Source organism: Carcharodon carcharias, chromosome 8 (assembly GCF_017639515.1).
Source record: "Carcharodon carcharias isolate sCarCar2 chromosome 8, sCarCar2.pri, whole genome shotgun sequence".
Lineage (NCBI taxonomy): Eukaryota > Metazoa > Chordata > Chondrichthyes > Lamniformes > Lamnidae > Carcharodon > Carcharodon carcharias.
Window position 1 is genome coordinate 71,005,740 of NC_054474.1, and position 23,355 is coordinate 71,029,094.

Sequence of the window (23,355 nt, forward strand, 5' to 3'; positions counted from 1 at the left end):
TTAAGTGTTAGTGAGACAGCTCAACTCATGCCTTTGTCCAATTAATTTGAAACAAATATAGAGAGTAAGGACTGAACCCAGCTGTTCTTTGGACAAATAGTGCTAGTAGTTGAGATTGAGCAAGTTAGCAGAATACAGGATCAAGTGCCTAACTATAATGACTAGGTTTCAAATTTAAATTGCTGATTAAGTTGCTGGCATTTTGAGAACACAAGTTTTGTTATACTGAAAAGCTGTTGTTAAAGATTTGGAGCAACATGAAGATATTCAAACTGCTTTTATACTGCCATTGTTTTGATTCAGGTTCTAGGGGTTCAACATTTGCACTGCTAAATTTGACTCTCTCATCCCAGCAAGAGTTACAGACCCAGAAAAATAAAATTGATCTAAAATCTGGTCATCAAGGATATAGTAGGTTAAGAACTGGGAGCAGGATTATCAAAACCAGTGTCTTGTAATCCAAACTAAAATAGCACCAGTGTTAAAATATCTTTACAAAGACTTAAAGTCTTGCTTTTATTTAGCACTTAATCTCAAATGCCCCCTAAAATTTCATGTATGATTATTTTCAAGATTTTTGTGGGAAAATATGGCAGCTATGTTTATTGCAGCAATATCCACTCTCAGAATGATCAATTTTCCTGTTTTTGATTATGCTGGTTGAGAAAGAAATGTTTACCAGGATGTCAAGAGTAACAAAAATAAAAATAGCTGGAAAAACTCAGCAGGTCTGACAGCATCTGCGCAGAGGAATACAGTTAACGTTTCGAATACAGTTAACATATCAATATCCAGTCCTGGAGTAGGGTTTGAACCCACAATTTTTGCCTTGATGTGAAAATTCTGCAAACTGAGCCACACTGAGTCATTGCCCTGTGCTTAGGGAGCTGGACACCCTAGAAATAAAGTGAGTTTGTATTTTCCTAAATTAGCTCTTGGCAAATAAATTGTTTTCTCTCCATTAGCTGCACTTATAAACTGACTCTCAATTTGTTTGATGGTAAAAGACGGACACTATTTTGGGTCTTGTAAACTGGCACCAGTTTCATAAGCTGTGGTTCTGGGTGGGTCTAATGGAGATTGGGACCAGATAGGAATGTAAATGAGGAAGAGCAGCACTGAGAAAATGACATAGTGCTGTCATCCTGAAGACAACAGAGCGATATACAGGTTGAGTATCCTTTATCCGTAAATCCAAAATCCGCACTTTTTTTGAACCCCATCAACCTTTAGCCTAGGAAGTCTCTGACACGAGCCAACACAAACCTTGCTGACCACACTCGATCTTTATCGTCGGAAGTCTAGTAGTTTGTTTGAATGTTTACCTTGCAGTTTTTGTCTGCACTGTTTACTTTGCGAACCCTCTCCTACAAGCAGGTTGCGCCATGGGTGGGAACTTATTACAGGTACACTCTATTATTCAGCGGTACAGCTTATTTTTCTAGCCATCTTATTTACTTTAGACAACAGTTAGCCTAGGCTTCGGCCACTGTAACTCAGGTAGGCCTAGGCTTATATGCGGTATTCAAAAACTGAAATAATCTGAAACGCAATTGGCCTCAAGGTTTTGGATAAAGGACACTTGACCTGTATAAGTACCTTTAGTAGTTTCCCTTTTACACGGCTGAAGGAACTTGTGAACTTTCTCCCGTTTGGACACAGGCTAGAAGGAAATTTGCATACTTAGTAAAGATAGCAAAGATTGTAAGTGCAACCTATTTTTAAATTAGTTAGAGGACCAACACTTTTTTCTGTCCTGGAACTTGCCTTTGCACTTCAAGGAATCTTCTACAAATTAGTAATGACATTTCCAGTCGTCTTGAAATTGGGAATGATTGTGTACTTGTATCTCTTAATGTTTTTGGAGATAATGTCATGTAAGCTGAGGCTTTATTTTTTAGATTGTTTATCTTGTCAATATTTGAAGTCGTTTGTTAGCAGTATTTTGGTTGCAAAACTAAAAGCTACCAACAACAGGCATTTGGTTCTCCGCAACACTATTTCAAAACTTTAAAATGATCAGTGGGAAAATTTCACAAAATAGTTGTGATTATAGTAACTCTTGTTGAAGATCTTTGTCTTTGTTGCTTCAAGGATTTTGGCATGAAAAGTAATAAATGATATAATAAGTTCTTTAATTTATAGTTGCCTGAATGGAAGCCAATTTGCTTTAAACATAAAGATAAATTTTACTCTCTCCAGATCAGTTGCAGTATGAACATCTTGGATTTTTTTTTTTGTAGCAGCTGCCCCTAAGGCAAAGAAAGAAATTGCCCCAACTTCTGCTGTGCAGTCCAATGTTGAACCTGGGAGCAATGACCCTGACAAGTACTGTAGCCTGTGTCAAGCTTTTTTTAACCATCCTGCTATTGCCAAACAACACTATGTGGGCAAAAGACACAAGAAACGTGAGACAAAAGCAAAGTTGTTGGAACAACTGGGACAAGCTGGTAATAACTGTGAGTATTCAACCTGCAGAAACTAGTGCACTGTATACTACATGTGACTAGAAAAGGGATTAAATATTGGAAATACACTTTAGGCCTCAGCATTTGCTAAAATAAAGTGCAAGGCAATTAGAGATCCTACGTTAGAACTTGGGGAAGAATCTGTATCCAAAACATCGATCCATCATTCTTTTTCTTTCTTATTCTGACAAATTTGCTGTGTATTTCTGCCATTTTCTGTTTTATGTCAGATTATCAATGTTTGTGAGTTTTTATTTCTGGGTAAAATGTTGTAATTCTATACCCCAAAAGCTGATCCTATATATAAAAACAAAACCTGCTCACTGAAACCAGCTGAGGAAATTGTAAACATCTCATGGAAACTTCCGTTACTTTTGTAAAATATATGTGCCTTCAGTGTTAACATTTGAACTGCAGTGTTCAGTTTAGGAAAGTGTAATTGCCATTTTTATGCACAGAATATAATGTGAAATAAGAAAAATGCTTCTGGATTTGAGCAAACATATGAAATTCAGTAATTTGTAGTTCTTTTTTCTGTGGAGAATATTAGAAAATAAATGCATTATCAAAGCCACAATTAAAAGAATCCTGATACATCTTATTTAGTGAAAAAATTAGATGGAGTCTAATACAACTAATTAATATGTAGGTTAGATATTACTTGCTTTATATTGGCATTGTTTGTAAAAGGAATATCGCCATTTATTTTCAAAACTGATGGATCTTGCATTATTGTGTGTTTATGTATTTATCCATGAATAAAACTCAAAATTAAAATCCCCAGTTCAACTTTTTTCATGAAATGCTGCAGTTAAAACAAACTATTTGTGTTGCTCATACATTAGCTATCTAGTCATTTGTGACCTTGCACTACTTGCTAGGCGATTGAAAACCATTATGGTCCAACTTGTTTTGTTGGCTATTTGTTCATTGCAGTCTGACCCTTTGGAAATATTTTCTGCTAATTTTGAACAAATTGTTGCATCCAAGGAGTGAATGGCATTTTTCTATTTGGAAATAGGCAAACTTCTAATGACATACTGTTGGTTTGCCATCATGTTATTGCCATTGGCACATGGCTGAAATATCCTACAAATCCAGAAAAAAACATACTTGTACTTGTACTGTGGCACTTGTGTGTGCAATTTGCACTGTTTCTGAGCATCAGCCCTTTTGCTGGGATCTAGTTCACGGGTAGCTGTAATATCTTTCCCAATTGATCATTGATGAAGCTAGACAGTGAATGTTGATGTGTTGTTTTCCATGAAGGACATAATAGTTGAGCCCTACACTGTTTGCATTCCCACTAGGAATTGGTAATGATTGTGGCTTATTTTTGTTTCTTGTGCATGTACGTACACTACTCCCACAGGTAGAGCTGATATCAACTTATATTGACTGAACCTAGAATATTGGTGGACCGGAAGGCTTGGCTAGTCACTGTTTTGATCTAGTTGAACCACTGGGGACAATACAGTTTATTTAAGTTTAAAAATGTATAGTCATACATGTATCAGTTTCTTGTTCTGTTGGCTGTGGTGAGATACTGGCTAGTTTTTTATTGAGTTGTTTTGATATAGTAGCATACCTATGAGGTACTCTTAACAAACTGTTTTCTTCCCTACTGCAAAGCCCAATTTTTCCTTCTGGAAAATGTCTCCTTTTGCAAGTATTTAGATTTCATATGCCCAAATTACTGTTGCTTGCTTGAATTATGAGTGGATGTCAAAAGATTTTACATTATCTCAAAGCTGAGTTCAAGCATGAGCTTAAAACTCATGTGGTTCAGGGAACAAAAATAGCAAAATCATCAACTCATTTCTTCTTTATGTAACTGATTCAGACCTCCTAATTCCCTGTTCATCACTTTTATTGTTGCTTTTTTGTATCTTTCTTCTAGCTAAGTCTACCTCATGGAAAATCAGTTTATCATTTTAGGGAACAGAGGTGCAACTTATTTCACTAGGAGGCCTAGGTAGCTTTGATACTCAATGCAAAAGCAGAATTTAGCCAAAAGATTCCATATGGAAATATGAAGTGACAGGGTGGGAACTTGGAGATGCATTCTCACTAAGGAAAAAGTATTCTCTAAGTTCCCTGCAACACATACAGGCCTCAGCTTTCTACCTGACAGTTGCATCAGGAAACATGAATAGATAAGTGCTACTAAGTCCAGGGCTAATCTTTTGGCTGCATGGTAATAAACATAGTTGAGATTAAATCACTGGTCTCTTGTGCCTTTCTGTGGGTGAAAATTTGCTATTAAATGCTGCTGTGGCGATAAGAGATCTTTTGTGTGCTGCTTTAAAAAAAAGTCTGTGCAAAGCTATATTTGCATAGGCTACTCTTCCAAAATAGCTTTATTGGCTTCTCCGCTGACTTCGGAATGCTAATTGCTAAGATTTAGAAGGTAGCCGATCTTGCAGTATACATAGCGGAAAACACATCAGTTATCAGGGTGAGGGAAGTCTACACCAGAAACTGGAATATCCTATTTTACATCAGGCTGACATAAAGTGCCTAGCTCACCAGATGTCACTAAAGCTATAGATTAACTGTAAAGTTAGAGAGATGTAAAATATCCTCCATCTAAAAAAAATGCTGATTTGCTTCCCCTTCCCATAGTATTAACAGTCATTAAAATAATTAGGTTGTTAGTTAACTTCATATTTTACTGAAGCAAGTAAAGATTCGAAAAAGCTACATTACCAAAGGAAGAAAATAAACTAGTTTGTCTTAAATTGTAAACGATAAAGGAGATCTGCAAATGCTAGAAATGTGAAATAAAAACAGAAAATATGGAAATGCACAGCAGGTCCTGCAGCATCTGTAAAAGAAAAGACAGGCTACAAAGTTTTTTAGATGCAAAATCTTTCATTGGAACTGAAGCCTGCAAGGTAAATGAAGATTTTGTTGCGGTTGGAAAAAAATTGAGAGGGAAGAGAATCAGTCGATAAACCAGTCACAAAGAGGGAGTGGAAAGGTTAATTATCTGCAAATTATATATAAACTACATATAAATTAAAACATGGAAATAGGCCATTGGTTCCAACTAGTTCGGGTTGATGATGCTCCTTAGAAGTAGTATAAGGATATTAAATATAAAACCAAGCAATGGGCAAATAGAGTTGCGATACAGCTCAGGCACGATCCAAGTGAATGCTCAACAAGCTCAAAGGCTGAATGGCCTGCTTTCATTCTTGCATTGTTCTAGAAAACTGTCCCAGATCCATTCTAGCAATTCATTACCATTACAACTTGAGTTGCCCTTGTAATCTATGTGAAAATTGAGTCTCCCACGATAACCACATTGATTTTAATATATGCTTCGCTGACCTCTATTTATACATTCCCTAACCCCACTACATCATCACTATCATGAGGTCTGTAGACAATTCCAACTGAGTCTAGCATTCTTTGCAGGCTTCCACTGCCTGATCGCTTTTGTTGGAATCCTGTTTCTGTACTGCTGTAATTGGAAGGTTTCTCAATATAGCTAATTCTCCTCCTTTCCCAATTTTCCTGTCCCTGTAAGATCCTACAGCCTGGAGTATGTATTCCCAATCACATTTGCTACTTAGCAAATTTTAGCATTAGTGGTTATGGCATATGGTATCAAAATGGTTATGTTACTAGATTAGAAATTCAGAATCCTGAGTAATGATCTGAGGACATGAGTTCAATCCCACTATGGCAGTGGGGAATTAAAGTTCAATTAATTAATAAATGGTTTTTTTTAAAGCTAGTAATGGTGACCATTAAACTATCTTATTGTCATAAAAGCCCATCTGGGCTGTCCACTAATGTCATTTAGGGAAGTAAACTTACAAGTGAATCCTGGCCCACAGCATTATGGTTAACTTGGAAATGGTCTAGCAAGCCACTCAGTTGTACATCAAGGACAATTGGGATGGACAGTAAATGCTGGCTTTACTGGCAATGCCCACATCATGTGAATGAATAAAAAAAAATCCCAGCATTCATCCATTCTGAAATCGCATGAAAATAAAGGCAGCTCATTAATTATTGATAAATTTGGGTTTTATCCTGTCTCGTTCTTTCATAGTTTTAAACAACTCTTATCAAATTACCCTCTAATATCCTCCTTTCTGATGCAAGCAGTCACAATTTTTAAAGTCTTTCTTCGCATTTGTATTTCCTCATATCGGGTGGCACCTTTTGGAATCTGTGCAGCACCTTCTGTATCGCTTTAGTGTGAAGCTGAAAGCCGCACACAGTTCTGTAATTGTGGTTTAGAAAGGTTTCATGTTAACACCATTAATACATGATAGCAACATGAAAGTTCAATGACATGAAAGTTTTTAATTCCCTCTATGACTGGTTTACTTATAGATCCTTCCCTTAAGCCCCATTTTTTTTCCTAACCATATGAAAATGCATGCTTTTTGAGGCCTCAGTTTGGATTAAGGGTCTACACCCAAACATAAACAGCCTACCTTATTCTCTTCATAGATGCTGACTGATCTGTGTGTAATGAATACAGTTGACCATAACTTTGGACTGTCTCTTGCCCCTAAATCCTGTTCTTTTTAGAAAAAAGACTTTAGTTTTCATGCTGTATAAAACGTGGGTAAAAACTCTTACTATTAAGTGATAAAATTGGGAAGCATGAGGAAAGGAAACCGAATAGCTAAGCAAATAGTTATTAAATAAGTGTCCTTGAAATTTCAACTTTGATAAGTGCATTCTTATAGGCAGGTAATTGCATTATTCAACCGTTGTTTATTATGGCAGGTAACTAAATTATAATCTTTCACAGCTGCTGCTGCTAAAGGCTACCCCTGTAACACCTGTAACATTGTTCTGAACTCAATAGAACAGTATCAGGCACACATCCAGGGAACCAAACACCAGAACCAGTAAGTACACCTACCTGTTTTTTTTAAAGCAAAACTATAAAAATTATCCTGTTCTTAGCATCACATAGCAATCTACATAGGGAAGACAAAAATAACATAGAAACTTAGCTTGACTTGAGTCAGGGACGAGTCCATTGGACCTGCTGCCATTATCTTTATTTTGGATGCAAAAAGCCATTTTGATACATTAACATGGTTAATCAGTGGTCTGGCATGTGTAGGATTGTTGTTGGAATGGTTTGCATTTAAATCTGAATGATACATCTTTGCTTTTGCATTTAAGTTCCACCTTGGTGAAATGACTATGGGAAGAAAAACTGAACTACTTTAGTTCAGTTGTATCTGTAATAGTCAAAATGGAGTTACAAAGGCTTTTGGGGAAGTCCTTTTTACTTGTCTTGTGAATTCCTCAATGACCTAATATATATAGCTGAAATATTGAAAGAGCCATGTATTTGTGAAAATAACCCAAATTGTATGCTTGGGCCAGAATATTATACTTCTGAGGGACTTCACTTCATAAATCAGGATGGTTGCATAATAAAGCACGCCATGCAAAATTTACCAACTGATCAGTAGCTCTGATTCACACCATTGTGTGGGAGGCCCAAGCTGCTATTATAATGTTCTCTTATCATAAATATTCTGTCCGCTGATAAACTACTAAGCATATCTCTTACTGGTGTTGAATTAGCGATGTGCTCCACTGCTTAGGGCAGGCACTTGCTGCATTGACTTAGATAGTTGGCAGAAGGTGTTTAGTTCTTCCAGTTCCAGACAGCCTCTTCTGCCTTTGGTCACACCTCCCTCCCGTCCTGTTTCATCTGGTGTCAACCCTTGTACTAACAATTTGTTCCTTAGATGTGGCAATGCTATTAGAGTTACATTTATTGCTACTTCAGGGGATATTAAGAATCAGCTACATGGACAGAAGATTGGAATAACATAGCTAGATTGAGAAGAGGTGGTAGTAACCCTTTGCAAAAGCTTTGGTGAACTGAGCATTGGTGAATTAGTGGGGTGTTTTATGGGCATACAGCAGCTTCTATGGTCCTTTCTTTTTGATGCCAGTTTACAAATTTTAGGCTTATTAATTCAATTTCAGAACTTGCCTTGGTGCTACCTGAACTCAACCTCTGGATTGAAAGTCCAATACCATAACCAATCTACTGCTGTATCCCTTGCATGACTAGGGTAATCCTTAACTGCTCTTCATTTAAATTTATTGAGTCAGAGATTATACTGGAAGATGTTGCTTCATGTTTAGCACTCGTGTTGATCCCGTGCCAACAGTGCCTGAAACTTCACGAGAAACCTTCACCAGGGAATTTTCTAAAAGGCAACTTTAGCATAATGTGTGCAATATTGAGGTGAAGGAGGCCCTTTCTTACACTCTGGATGTTGCATCAATTACAGAGCATTAGTGAAACCTGGCGCAGTTTGATCCTTGTCCATCTATCTGTTTCACCCTCGTGACCTGAGGTGGCATTTTATTTAAGAATCTGTTTCTATCAAAGAAAGGGGCAAAGGTTGACATGGGGGTAGTCTCCCTTTGTGTTGCCTTGGGAAACATATTCTGAATTGAACTATGCTGCTGATTTAGCATCTCATTTGGTGCATACTAACAAGAATTGCTTCTTGGTGGTAATCCACTACTGTGCAACAGAATGATTTGGATAAACCGATGACAAACCAGTTCAGTAGCTTTGTTACTGTGTCTCAAGCTGTGTAGATGGGCCGCAGAGTTCGTCTGCTTACTTAAGCACTTTGCAAGTTCATTTATTAGATTGCAAGTAAAACAGATCTTTTGACCAGTGGATCTAAACCAGTAATAGAAGATTTACTAATCTTCAGATGTGCTTGTGACTAGACCCAAGGTAGCTTCAAGAAGATCAACCACTTTTCCTTCATTGCCTGATCCTTTTCTTTCTTGGGAAGCAATTGCCAAGAATGGGAACCTCCCATTCAATGCAAAATTCCAGTAGCTTCAGAAGTAGACTGTTGACTGCGGGATGAATTAAAAGAGTTTAGTTCACAGGGCTACTTTAGGTGTGTTAGCTTTTCTTCAAAGTTACAGAATGAAATTAGTTAATAAAGAGTAGTCTGCATAGAGTGCATTGCAAACAGTGTAGAAGTTGGAAATTTGGGGATTAAATACATAGACTAATAAAGTAAAGTTATAAAGGGGTGGTATTGAAGCTGGCATGCACAACTGTAGCATGTGGAACTTTGTGGAGAGCATTGTGATCATGGGTAACTACATCTGCAGTAAGTGTCTGCACCTTGAGGAAATTCAGCTCCGATTTGTTGAGCTGCATCTGAGGTGCAGATCTTCATAGAGCATCAGGGAGGGGGAGAATTACTTGGGCACACCACTTAGGTTAGGACATGGTGCAGGTCTGATCAGTGATCATGAATAAGAGGTTGTGATGAAGGGTCAGGCAGGTAAGGGGACCCCATATACAAGGCTGGAGGAGCCTTGGCCGCCCTCAACCAACAGTTAACTAGGTTCTTGTTGCCTGTGTGGTTGAGGGCAAAATCTGCGGGGTAGATGAGCAAATTGACCATGGCATCGTGGTACAGATGGCTATTCAAACGGGAGGAGTAAAAAGAAACGTCGAACATACGAACAAGGAGCAGGAGTAGGCCGGTCGGCCCCTCGAGCCTGCTCCGTCACTTAAGATCGTGGCTGATCGGGCGGCGATGGTGTAGTCGGGATGGGGGTGACATAGTGGTGTTATCATTGACTCATAGTCCAGAGACCCAGAGTAATGCTCTGGGGACCCGGGTTCGAATCCCGCTACAGCAGATGGTGGAATTTGAATTCAATGAAAATCTGGAATTAAAAGCCTAATATGACCATGGAACTATTATTGATTGTTGTAAAAACCCATCTCTTTCACTTATGCCCTTTAAAGAAGGAAATCTGTTGCCCTTACGTGGTTTGGCTTACACATAAGTCCAGAACCACAACAATGTGGCTGACTTTTAAATGCCCTCTGAAGTGACCTAGCAAGCCAATCAGTTGTAACAAACCACTACAGAGACACAAAAAAGGAATTAAAGCGGACGGACTACCTGGCACAGGTCTAGGCACTGGAAATGACAACGATCTTTGTCGACCCTACAGAGTCACCCTTAATAATGTGGGAGCTTGTGCCAAAATTGGGTGAGGTGTCTCACAGACTAGTCAAGCAACAGCCTGACATTGTCATCCTCATGGAATCATACCTGACAGAATGTCCCAGACTCCTCCATCACCAGCCCTGGGTATGCCTGTCCCACCGGCAGGACAGACCCAGCAGAGGTGGCGGCTCAGTGTTATACAGTCGGGAGGGAGTTGCCCTGGGAATCCTCAATATTGGCTTTGGAACCCATGAAGTCCCGTGGCATCAGGTTAAACATGGACAAGGAAACCTCCGGTTGATTACAACATACTGCACTCCCTCAACTGATGAATCAGTGCTCTTCCATGTTGAAAACCACTTGGAGGAACACTGAAGGTGGCAAGGGTGCAGAATAGAATGTACTCTGTGTGGGGGACTAATGTCCATCACAAAGAGTGGTTTGGTAGCACCACTACTGACTGAGCTGGCCGAGTCCGAAAGCACATAGTTACTAAACTGGGTCTGCAGCAGGTGGTGAGAGAACCTACAAGAGGGAAAAACATACTTGATCTCATCCTCACCAACCTACCTGTCGCAGATGCATCTGTCCATGACAGTATCGGTAGGAGTGACCACCACACAATGGTTGTGGAGACGAAGTCCTGCCTTCACAGAGGATACCTTCCATCGTGTTGTGTGTCACTGCCACTGTGCTGAATGGGACAGATTTTGAACCGATCTAGCAACTCAAGACTGGGCATCCATGAGGCGCTGAGGACCATCAGCATCAGCAGAATTGTACTTGAGCACAATCTGTCACCTCATGGCCTGGCATATCCCCCACTCTTCCATTACCATCAAGCCTGGTGATCAACCCTGGTTCAATGAAGAATGCAGAGGGCATGCCTGGAGCAGCACCAGGCAAACCTAAAAATGAGGTTTCAACCTGGTGAATCTATCACATAAGACTACTTGTGTGCCAAACAGCATGAGCAGCAAGTGATAGACAGGGCTAAGCAATCATGCAACCAACGGATCAGATTTAAGCTCTGCAGTCCTGCCACATCCAGTCCTGAATGGTGGTGGACAATTAAACAATTCGATGGAGGAGGAGGCTCCATAAATATCCCCATCCTCAATGATGATGGAGCCCAGCAGATTAGTGCAAAAGATAAGGCTGAAGCATTTGCTACAATCTTCAGCCAGAAGTGCCGAGTGGATGATCCATCTTGGGCTCCTCTGGAGGTCCCCAGCAGCACAGATGCCAGTCTTCAGCCAATTCGATTCACTCCATGTGATAACAAGAAATGGCTGAAGGCACTGGAACCAAGGCTACGGGCTCTGACAATAGTACTGAAGACTTGTGCTCCAGACCTTGTCATGCCCCTAGCCAAGCTGTTCCAGTACAGCTACAACACTGGCATCTACCCGGTTATGTGGAATGTTGCCCAAGTATGTCCTTACACAAAAAGCAGGACAAATCCAAACCGGCTAATTACTGCCCCATCAGTCTGCTCTCAATCATCAGTAAAGTAATGGAAGGGCTCATCAACAGTGCTATCAAATGGCACTTAGCAATAACCTGCTCACTGATGCCCGGTTGGGGTCTGCTAGGGCCACTCAGCTCCTGACCTCATTACAGCCTTGGTTCAAACATGGAAAGAAGAGCTGAACTTCCGAGGTGAGGTGAGAGTGACTGCCTTGACATCAAGGAAGCATTTGACAGAGTGTGGTATCAAGGAACCCTAGCAAAACTGGAGTTAATGGGAATCTGAGGAAAAGTCTCTGCTAGTTGGAGTCATACCTAGCACAAGGGAAAATGTTATGGTTATGGGAGGTCAGTCATCTCAGCTCCAGGACATCACTGTAGGAGTCCCTCAAGGTAGTGTCCTCAGCCCAACCATCTTCAGCAGCTGCTTCATCAGTGATCTTCCATCATAAGGTCAGAAGTGGGGATGTTCGCTGATGATTGCACAATGTTCAGCACCATTCATGACCCCTCCGGCTCTGAAGCAGTCTATGTTCAAAGGCAGAAACTGAACTGGACTAGCCATATAAATACTGTGGCTACAAGAGCAGGTCAGAGGCTAGGAATCATGTAACAAGTAACTCGCCTCCTGACTCCCCAAAGCCTGTCCACCATCTGCAAGGCACAGGTCAGGAGTGTGATGGAAAACTTCCCAATTGCCTGGATGAGTGCAGCTCCCACAACACTCAAGCTTGACACTGTCCAGGACAAAGCAGCCCACTTGATTGGCACCACATCCATAAACATTCACTTCCTCCACCGCCATCGCACAGTAGCAGCAGTGTGTACCATCTACATGATGCACTGCAGCAATTCACCAAGGCTGCTTTGACAACACCTTCCAAACCCACGACCACTACCATCTAGAAGGACAAGGGCAGCAGATAAATGGGAACATCACCTGGAAGTTCCCCTCCAAGTCACTCACCAGCGAAGCCCAGATCCCATGAATGAATTAAAAAAAAACTCAAATCTGCATCCGGCCTACCCACCAATAACCTATCGCCCCCTTGCTTACCAAGAATCTATCCACCTCTGCCCTAAAAATATTGAAAGACTCTTTTCCACCACTTTTTCAGGAAGAGTGTTCCAAAGACTCATAACCTTCCGAGAGATAAAACTTTCACCTCATCTCAGTTTTAAATGGGCGACCCCTTATTTTTAAACAGTGACCCCCAGTTCTAGATTCTCCCACAATAGGAAACATCCTCTCCTAATCCACCCTGTTGAGATCCCTCAGGATCTTATATGTTTCAATCAAGTCGCCTCTTACTCTGAACTCCAACAGATACAAGCCTAGCCTGTCCAACCTTTCACTATATGAGCGCCCACCCATTCCAAGTATTAGTCTGGTAAACGTTCTCTGAACTGATTCCAACACATTTACGTCCTTCCTTCAATAAGGTGACCAGTACTGTACACAGTACTCCAGATGTGGTCTCGCTACTGCTCTGTATAACTAAAGCATAACATCCCTACTTTTGTATTCAATTCCCCTCGTAATTAATGATAACATTCTATTAGCTTTCCTAATTACTTATACCTGCATACTAGCCTTTTGTGATTCATACACCAAGACACCCAGATGCCTCTGCATCTCAAAGCTCTGCAATCTCACCATTTAGATAATATGCTTCTCTTTTATTATTCTTGCCAAAATGGACAATTTTCGCATATTATATTCCATTTGTCAGATCTTTGCCTACTCACTTAACCTATATAGATCTTTTTGTAATCTCCTTATGTCCTCTTCACAAATTCCTTTCCTACCTTTCTTTGTGTCATCAGCAAGTTTGGCAACCATCCCTTCAACGCAGTCATTTAAAGAAATTAAGTTGAGGCCCCAGCACTGCTCCCTGTGGCACACCACTCGTACATCTTCGTGACCTGAAAAAGACCCATATATACTGACTCTCCAGCCAATCTTCTATCCTTGCCAATATGTTACCCCCTACACCATGAGCTTTTATTTTCTGCAGTAGCCTTTGATGTGATACTTTATCAAATGGAATTCTAAGTACAGTACATCCACCAGTTCATCTTTATCCACAGCACATGTTCCTTCCTCAAAAAACTCCAATAAGTTGGTTAAACATAATTTCCTTTCCACAAAACCATGTTGACTCTGTCCGATTATCTTGTGCTTATCCAAGTGCCTTGCTATAACTTCTTTAATAATAACGTCTAACATTTTCCCTATGACAGATGTTAAGCTAACTGGCCTGTATTTTCCTGCTTTCTGTCTCCTGCCTTTTTGAAAAGTGGAATTACATTTGCTATCTTCTAATCTAATGGGACCTTCCCCAAATCTAGGGAGTTTCAGAAAATTAAAACCAATGCATCAACTATCTCACTAGCCACTTATTTTAGGACCCTAGGATGGAGCCCATGAGGATCCAGGCATTTGTCAGTCCGCAGCTCCAGCAATTTACTCAGTACCACTTATCTGGTTATTGTAATTTTCCTGAGTTGCTCCCTCCCTTCCATTTCCTGATTTCTAGCTGCTTTTGGGATGTTACTTGTATCCTCTATAGTGAAGACTAGTGCAAAATACCTGTTCAATTCATCTGCCATTTCCTTGTTTTCCAATATCAATTCTCCAGACTCACTTTCTATTCTCCAGACTCAATTTCTATAGGACCAACGCTCATTTTATTAACCCATTAAGTATTTTTAGAAAGCCTTACCATTTGTTTTCATATTTCTGGCTAGCTTTCTCTGGTACTCGAGTTTTTCCCTCCTTATTAATGTTTTAGTCATCCTTTGCTGTTCCTTACACTGTGCCCAATCTTCTGGCCTTCCACCTATCTTTGCACAATTATATACTTTTCCTTTAAGTTTGATGCTACCTTTAACCTTTCTATTTAACCATGGATGGTGTGTCGATCCATTGGACCTTTTCTTACTCGTTGGAATGTATCAATTCTGTGTATTCTGAAATATCTCCTTAATGCTTGCCGCTGTATCTCTATTGACCTATCCCTTAACCTAATTTGCCAATTCACTTTAGCCAGCTTTGCTTTTATGCTCTCATAATTGTCCTTTTTTAAGTTTAAAAACAGTCTCAGACTCCTCTCTTCCTCAGACTGAATGTAAAAGTCGATCATATTATGGTCACTGCTACCCATGGAAGCCTTCACCGTGAGATCATTAATTAATTCCATCTCATTGCACAATACCAGGTCTGGTATAGCCTGCTCTCTGGTTGGCTCCAGAGCACGCTGTTTTAAGAAACTATCTTGGAAACATTCTATGAAATCCCCATCTAGGCTCCCTTTGCCCCTCTGATTTTTCCAATCTCTATGTAGATTAAAATCTCCCATGATTATCGCTGTGCCTTTTTGACGGCTCCCATTATTTCTTTCTTTATGCTCCATCCTACCATGTAGTTACTATTAGGGGGCCTGTACATAACTTCCACAGGTGACCTCTTGCCATTACCATTCCTCACCTCTAGACAAACCGTTTCCACATCCTGGTTTCCTGCACTTGGGTCATTCCTCTCTATTGTTCTAACGCCATCATTAACTAACAGAGCCACCCCTCCACCATTCCCTTGCTTCTTTTCCTTCCTAAATGTCCTATACCCTTTTAATATTCAGGTCCCAATCTATGTCCTCCTGCAGCCATGTAATGGCTATCAAATCGTACTTATTTATTTCTATATGCGCTCTCAGTTCATCTGTTTTTCGACTGCTTTGTGCATTCAGATACAGAGCCTTTAGTTTTATCCTTTTATTCTTTTTATAACCTCTAGTTTTACTTAGATTTGTTTTCTCTATCCTTTCCTGTCACTGCCTGTTTTTCATTTCCTGTAATAATACCTTTCTCTTTTGCTTTGTCTCTACTTCCTTGATTTACCACATCTTCCCAAATTTGTACCCTTGCCCCCACTGCTTAGGTTAAAACTCACTCTACTTCCCTAGTTATGCAGCTCACAAGTACACTGGTTCCAGCAAGATTCAGGTGTAGACCGTCCCAATGGTACAGATCCCACTTTCCCCAGTATTGGGGCCAGTGCCCCATGAACCGGAACCCACATCAGGCTTTGAGCCATACGTTCATCCCCTAGTTAGATTTGTCTGATGTTAATTTGCACATGGCTTGGGTAATAATCGAGAGATTATGATCTTGAGGTTCTGCTTCCTAATTTGGTGCCAATTCCTCATACTGATTATGCAAAACCTTTTCCTTTGTTCTGCTTAAGTCGTTGGCGCCAACATGGACCATGATGACTGGGTCCTCCCCCTCCCATTCCCACTGCAAGTACCTCTCTAGCCCCGAGCAGATGTCCTGAACCGTGACACTGCAGGCAACACAGCCGTCTGGATCCAGGCTATTTGCTGCAGAGAACGTGTCAATCTCTCTGACTATACTACCACTACGTTCCTTGTAACTCCCCCTGCTTGATTAAATTCATGTACCATGGTGCCATTGGCCAGTTAGCTCATCCACCCTGCAGCTCCCACTCATCCATACAAGCTGAAAAAAACCTCAAACCTGTTGGACAATTGCAAGGGCTGAGGCTCCTTCACTTCTGCTCTCTGAATTCCCTTACTTGCCTCATTTGCAGTCACACCCTCCTGTCTCTGACCACTGACCAAATCAGAAGATCGCTTCCTGGAATGAAGTGTCCAGTTAACTTTCCCTCTCCTCAATATGCCTCTAACTCAATAACTGAGTTGAAGTTCCTGCAGCTGCAGACACTTGCTGTAGAAGTGTTCACCCTGGATCACACCAGTATCAAGAAGCTCCGCATCCTGCAATCGCAGCACATCACCTGCACTGCCATCTCCAATATGTATTAATTAATTAATGTCGTATTCATAGGGAACAGTATAGTCAGTGGATTGGATTCTGTTCCCTGCAACCATGACTGAGAGTTTTAAAGTTGTCTGCCTAATGCCAAGTTTAAATACATTTCCTGACAGCTGCAGAAGAATTTGAAATAGGAGGGAGCGAACCCTGTTGTTGTGGTCTACATAGGAACCAATAACATAGAATGAAGTTCTGGTGGAGGAATTTGAGGAGCCAGGGTTAGAGTTAAAGCACAGAACCTCAAAGGTAAACCCTGCATTACTATCTGAGCTATGCACAAATTGGTAAAGAATCAAACGGATCAGGGAGTTGATTGCATAATTCAAAGAATGGCATGGCAGATAGGGATTTTGATTCATGAGGCACTGGAGCCAGCACTGAGAAAAGAACAAGCTGTTTGATTGGTACAGGCTCTGCTTAAACTGAACTAGGACTAGTGTCCTGATGAACTGTATAACTGGGGTTTTAGGTGATGCTTTAAACTAAAAAACTGGAGGCGGCAGGGGGGGAGACATTCATGTGAGGGGAAATTTATCAGACCTGGTGATTATTTCCAGCATTTTCTATTTTATTTTCAGATTTCCAGCATCCGCAGTATTATGCTCTACTAGTAAAGGGTTTTTTGATTTGTAGGCAAAGTGATGATCTTATAAACATTTTCATAAAATACCAGTGAGCTATCCCAATGAGCCCTTTTCAGCTAGGCTAGGGTCCAGGCAGCATTGTGTTTTATCAGGAGCAAGTTCTCCTTTCATGCCAAATGAGGATTTAGACCTGGGATTAATTGCCTACTAGGGTGCTAGTAAAAATTAAATTATCTACCTTTTCTGCCAGGACGATAACATTTTGCTGGTGTTCTTCAAACTGGCTTAAAGGTATGGGGAGGACTTCAAAGTCTCACAAACAGATGATGCACTTCTTTGATCTCTTTATGATGTAGAACAAGTGAGAAAGTGCATTAGGATACATCTAATGCCTTTCCTATTTGCCCACTACATAGAAAAGTTCCTCTTCGGTGTTTTTCTTGCTGGCAAGGTTTGGCTTGCAACTTCTGAAGTTTACAGTATAATGCTTCAGTGGCCTGACTTGCTTGGAATCTTTTTACATCCTACTTTCTCATAACCCTGCAATTTAGCTCTTTTCAATTACATGTCTAATTGCTTTTTAAAAGTTCCAATGGAATGTGATTCCACCACTGTTACAGGTAGTGCATTCTAGGTATTAGTAATCGCTTGGTAGTACAGACTTGAGTATTACTAAAAAAAAGAGACATGCTGTCAAAACTTTTTGTCTTGTGTTCATCAGGACAGATTTGCAAGAATATCAAATCTCAAAGGGAAGTTTATATTGCATGAGATTCCAGATATTAAAGAACCTCTAAACAAATTTCTCCTCATTCCCCTTCTAGTTCCTTTGCCAATTATTTCAAATGTGTGACCTTGGTTTACTAATTTACTAGCCAGAAGAAATAGCTCCTACTCCTTGCTCTTTCAACACCCGCCATCATTTTAAATGCTTTTTGAATTAAATTTGTATTTTGAGTCGGCTTCCCCTTAACCTTGGTGCTCCAGTGAGAACAATTCCAGCTTTTCCAGTCTCTATACTTAACTGAACTTCTTCAACCCTTGTGTCATCCTGGTAAACCATATCTGTACCCTCTGCAGGACCTTGCCAGAGATTTGTAAAGGTTTAGCATAACTTCCTTGTTTTTATACAGGAAAGCAAGTGCCCCATATGCTTTCTTAATCACCTTCCCAACTTGCCCCTCTATATTCAAAGATTTCTGAAAATCCTTTTTATCCGTTTTAGTCTGTCCAATTTCTCCACCCATACTTCCTTTATTGGAATATTTACAGTATCCTCTTTGGTGAAGACAGATGAAAAGTATTCATTTGGTACTTCAGCCATGCCTCTGTTCACAAGCTGATTTCCTTATTGGTCCTCAGTTGGCTTAGATGTCTATCCTTTTACTCTTTTACATAGTTTAATTTTATGTTGGCTGCTAATTTTTCTTTGTTCTTTTCGCTCCTCATTTCCTATTTTTGTTCCCGCCTGGACTTCCTGCATTCAGGTTGATTCTCTACTGTAATGTGGACCTGACATTTATCAAAGACCTGTTTTCTGTTTCATCTTAACCTCAATTTAATTTGTCATCAGGGAGTTATGACTTTCAATGCCCTTCCTTTTCCCTTGTAGAACTGTCTAGTATGTATCCAAACTATCTCCTCTTCGAAGGCCTTCCATCACTCTTTGAATATTTGACTTTAACATTCCTTTTTAATTCACTGGAATTAACCCTCTTCCAGATGAGTATTTTCACCTTTTGATCTTTCCTTATCCGTAACTACTCTAAACCTAAAGATGTTGTGATTGGTATTTCCCGAATGTTCTCCCATGGAACACGCTCCTCTTGCCTCACTTCATTCACCAGAACTAGACCCAGTGTTCCTTCCTCAGTGGGTTGAAAATATGTTGATCAAGGAAGTTTTCTTGCATCCAGTCAGGATTTCCTCACACTCTTTGCCCTTTACACTTTTTTCTCCAATCTAATAGGATTATTGAAGTCTCCCCCATTATCACTACGCTATTGTTTTATTTATTTCTGCAATTTGTCCCTCTACCTCTTATATTTGGTGACCTGTATAATGCACCTGTAGCAGCATAGCAACTGCTCTTCTCCTTAACCCTAACCAAATAGATTCTGACAGTAATAAACTTGAATTACTAAAGGAGGCAATGATGTCAGTACTTCTTCCCAGCACAGTTACAGCAATATTTTAATTAATCATGGACAGGAAAGAAGCTAATATTTCCTTTTTGAGATGTTTTGAAAATCAGTAAAGTAGAGAGAGTGCACATGCTTGCTGGCTACATGCTCTATGTTTGGACACTAATTTATCACCACCTTCTTGCTTTTCTGCTCATACCAAAAACTATACTTCTTTCGGAAATAGAAAAAAATATAAGTAAGAAAAGTAAGAACTTTTACCACTGTGGCCGTGATGCTGCTTTCATTTTTATTGCTCTGTGTTTACTTTGATATCAGGTGGTCAGTTTTTTTTCTTGTTACTCGATCTGTCTTTTTTAACTGGATCATTATATTGTTTTAATATCCATTTAAATTTGCCACTTGGGGTAGTAGATGAGGAGGAAATGTGCCTGATACTTTTTGCAGGAATAGTTCTAAAAGCATTTTTGCTATATGCTCGAGATTGGCTGCCTGAGCTTGACTTAAGCTTTCACCTGACTTTGTTTATCCTTTTGCCTCCCCTCAGGTTGAAACCTAACGAATTTACTGCAGAAGATGATGAAGGGGGCTTTGAACTTTTTGAAGATGATGTCATTTAACAATATTGGCATGGTGCTCTCCTTGTCAGTGAATGTTACTCAGTCAGTGTGGAGGCCTATTGGCCCATGTTCATGTTTGGATCTGCATACTGTTCTGCAAAACACTTCTACTGATACAACAGCCCATAATTCTGAGCTCTAGGGCCCAATGTGTTTTGTTTTCAATTTTTAAGTTTGTGCAAATAGCTGAAAGGACAGAGTAAAACAACTATGTTTAGAGCAGTAAGTGGTGCTTTTCATCATTTGTTTAACTATGGACATGCCTACCTGGCTCAGTACATTGGTAACTGAACCGAGAAACTTGCACCCCTGTCTCTTACTACTGTTTGATTCTTAAACTCAGCAGTTAAATTGGTAGATTCTTTAGGGAATGACAGGAAACTTTGATACAGATGAACAATTGCATATATTTGCCACATAACTAGTTTGGTAGCCTTTGAATTGCAGCCTAGATAAGATGAGAAACATCACTTGTAAATCATTGCACAGATGTCCCGTAATCTGATTGTTGACCTTACACTAACCCTTTTAAATGAGATAACATTGACAGCTTTTTACGGTGTCTCTGCAACATGAATTTTAGCTGGTTGATCTTTGCCTGCTCGGGGAAGCACTGAATTGTGATTGAGATGCAGACTTTTTAATACATGGGACTAAGCCTGAATATTCCCTGTTCCACTTATTCAGAAATTGCTAATGCAGATGCGATGAATATGATTGCAGCATAAATTCTGCCCTAGAAATCTCTGATTTGCGTCCCGTATCTGTCTCATTGCTGAATTTGATTATTGAATGGCCATTCTGGACTGGTGTGACTGGTAATAAGCATATCACACAAAAATAATAATTGTACCTAAAACTTTAAGCAACCTTTACAAACTGATACCCCACATGTTAAAAAAATAATGTTAGTTTGTTTTATGATACAATGGAAAATGGTTCAGCGAAGCATTTTGTAAGGTGTGTGGCAACTGTCTGGAAAGGCACCTGGCACTTACCGTAACATTTAATGGATAATTAGTGACGTTTATTACTAGTTCCTAATGCTTCGAATTTTATTTGGATAGGCCAATTTGTTGTAAACAGAAACAAAGGCTGCAGTTCAAAACTTGTTTTTACCTTGTTTGTTAATAAATTGGGTTTACTTTGATGCCCCTCCAAGATTTTCCCCCACCCCAACAATTCTTTAAATTGCAGGTTGCCCCTAAGTCAAACTGAATGCTGCATACATTTCAGTCTTGAACATCCTTTGAGTGTGGGTGACTTATTGGGAAAATAGGGAGAAACCTAGAGGTTAATACATGTGCAACAAATGTTAATGTTTAGAATACCATAAAACAAAAGTATGTTTGGTGTGTTCTGGCACTATATTTTATTGTGTATGTTTGTGCATTTTCTTTTTTTAGAAAAAAATAACAACGTGTGTTGAGGAACATAAGGGAAACTGCTTTAATTGTCATTGTGACCGAAAATAACTGTACTGAACTGAACTGTGTGCAGACCTCATGCAAGGATGGACCCAGGAGCTCAGCGCACTCTTCCACACTTCTGTAGTTTGAGTGTCTGTTTTAAACTGTCTTTATTTTGCCTTTGCTTCAACTACATACTTAGTTAGACCGCACAAGATTTGTTGAAAAATCTGTGACCCTTGACAATTTTTGTACTTTTACTCTCCTCGTGCACAATAAATGTAGAATTAGTTTCCCTATCAAAGTGTTGATTTGCTTTCAATCCTGAATTTGCCCCAAATACTTAAACGTTTGAACATTAGTTGCGCTCCGGACTTCCCATTTCTGTTGTACGTATACAGTAGAAGTCGTAACATTTTATAGAAATTCCAATTACTTCTGAATTGTATTGAGGATATTGCATGCTTCAAATGGTTTGACTTCTCCATTAAGTTCCCAGCAACAAGTGGTAATAAACCGTATGGCTAAGGAACATATCTTTTCTCTACAGTGTCAGCCATGGCTCAGTGATCGTACTCTGCCTCTGAGTTAGAAGCTTGTGGTTCATAACCCACTCCAGAAACTTGAGTACAAAATCTAGGCTGATCTGCAGTTAAGTACAGAGTGAGTGCTGGACTGTATTTTCGATGAGATGTGAAACCATGACCCTGTCATCTTTCTCAGATGGTTGTGACAAATCTCATGGCACTATTCCAAAGAAGAGGAGTCCTCCCTGGTGTCTTGACCAATGTTTATACCTTAACCAACTTCACTAAAACAGTTTATCTGCTCACTATTTCATTGCTGTATGTGGAATCCTTCTGTGCACTAATTGGCAAATCAGTTTATTTCTCTACAACAGAGACTACACTCAAAAAAGTGATCTTTTGCTGCAAAGCAATTTGAAACATCCTGAAGTTGTGAAAAGTGCTGCACAAATGCAGGCCTTTTATATCAGCTGGGATAGAAGTGAGAACACAGAAATTGACTGAAGCATCCTTCAAGAAGGTTGTTTTGGCTCCTGATCAGTATACAGTGCCCCCTCTTACTGTGTGGGTGGGTGGTGAGATTGGTAGATGGCTCATAAGGTTAATATTGGGATGCACTGTATTAATCCCTTCTGCTACCATCCCTTGCTTTCCTTGTTCCAGTCACACAAGCTTCTGACAAGCACCACTTGTTTATTTGCCATCAGAGCAGTACGAATTATGTTCAGGATAGAAGGGAGAATATTTTAGGAGAGGAAATTTTTCACTTGCATAAACTGAATATTGGCTCATCATGATCTGTTCATGAATCACTGCAATAACAGCAAGAGAAGCTCTAGGGCGCAAAGGTGATAGACAATTCTGCATTTAAATGAGCAGATTCATTAGTGATTGATGAACTAATCTTGACGAGTAAATAAAGTTTCTGAGAAAGTTTTTAGTAATAAATAGTTATTTCCACCACAGTTTGGGTGCTGAATTTTTAAAAGCCAATTCACATTTTTTCCTTGTCAAATCCAGAGATAGTCATAGAGTAATTTACAGCAGAAAAGGAGGTTATTGAGCCTATGACGTCCATGCTGGCTCTCCGTAGAGGAAGCCAGTTATTCCATTTCCCCTCTCTCCATCCCTGTAAGCCCACAAGTTTGTTTCTTTTGAGTGTCCATTCTTTGTGGGCAGCATTACTATTCACCATGTCAAAAAAAAAACTGAATATGGCTGGAAAGAGATGTGTTGCTGAAGCTGTCATCTTGCACCCATCAGGACAAAG

At 39.9% G+C, this 23,355-nt stretch overlaps 1 protein-coding gene across 2 annotated transcripts in view; it reads left to right on the forward strand.

Annotated features, from left to right (window-relative positions):
- Positions 1 to 21,857, forward strand: part of LOC121281289 (zinc finger protein 346-like) — a 34,502-nt gene extending 12,645 nt beyond the window's left edge. Inside the window, exons 5-7 of one of the 2 annotated variants that reach the window (XM_041194157.1) lie at positions 2,244 to 2,459; positions 7,249 to 7,348; positions 20,077 to 21,857. In XM_041194157.1, coding sequence (XP_041050091.1) covers positions 2,244 to 2,459; positions 7,249 to 7,348; positions 20,077 to 20,149 — 389 coding nt within the window. In that variant the 3' untranslated portion in view covers positions 20,150 to 21,857. The remainder of the gene's footprint in view (positions 1 to 2,243; positions 2,460 to 7,248; positions 7,349 to 20,076) is intronic. The other variant, XM_041194158.1, reaches the window with a different exon arrangement.
- Positions 21,858 to 23,355: the final 1,498 nt, after the last annotated feature.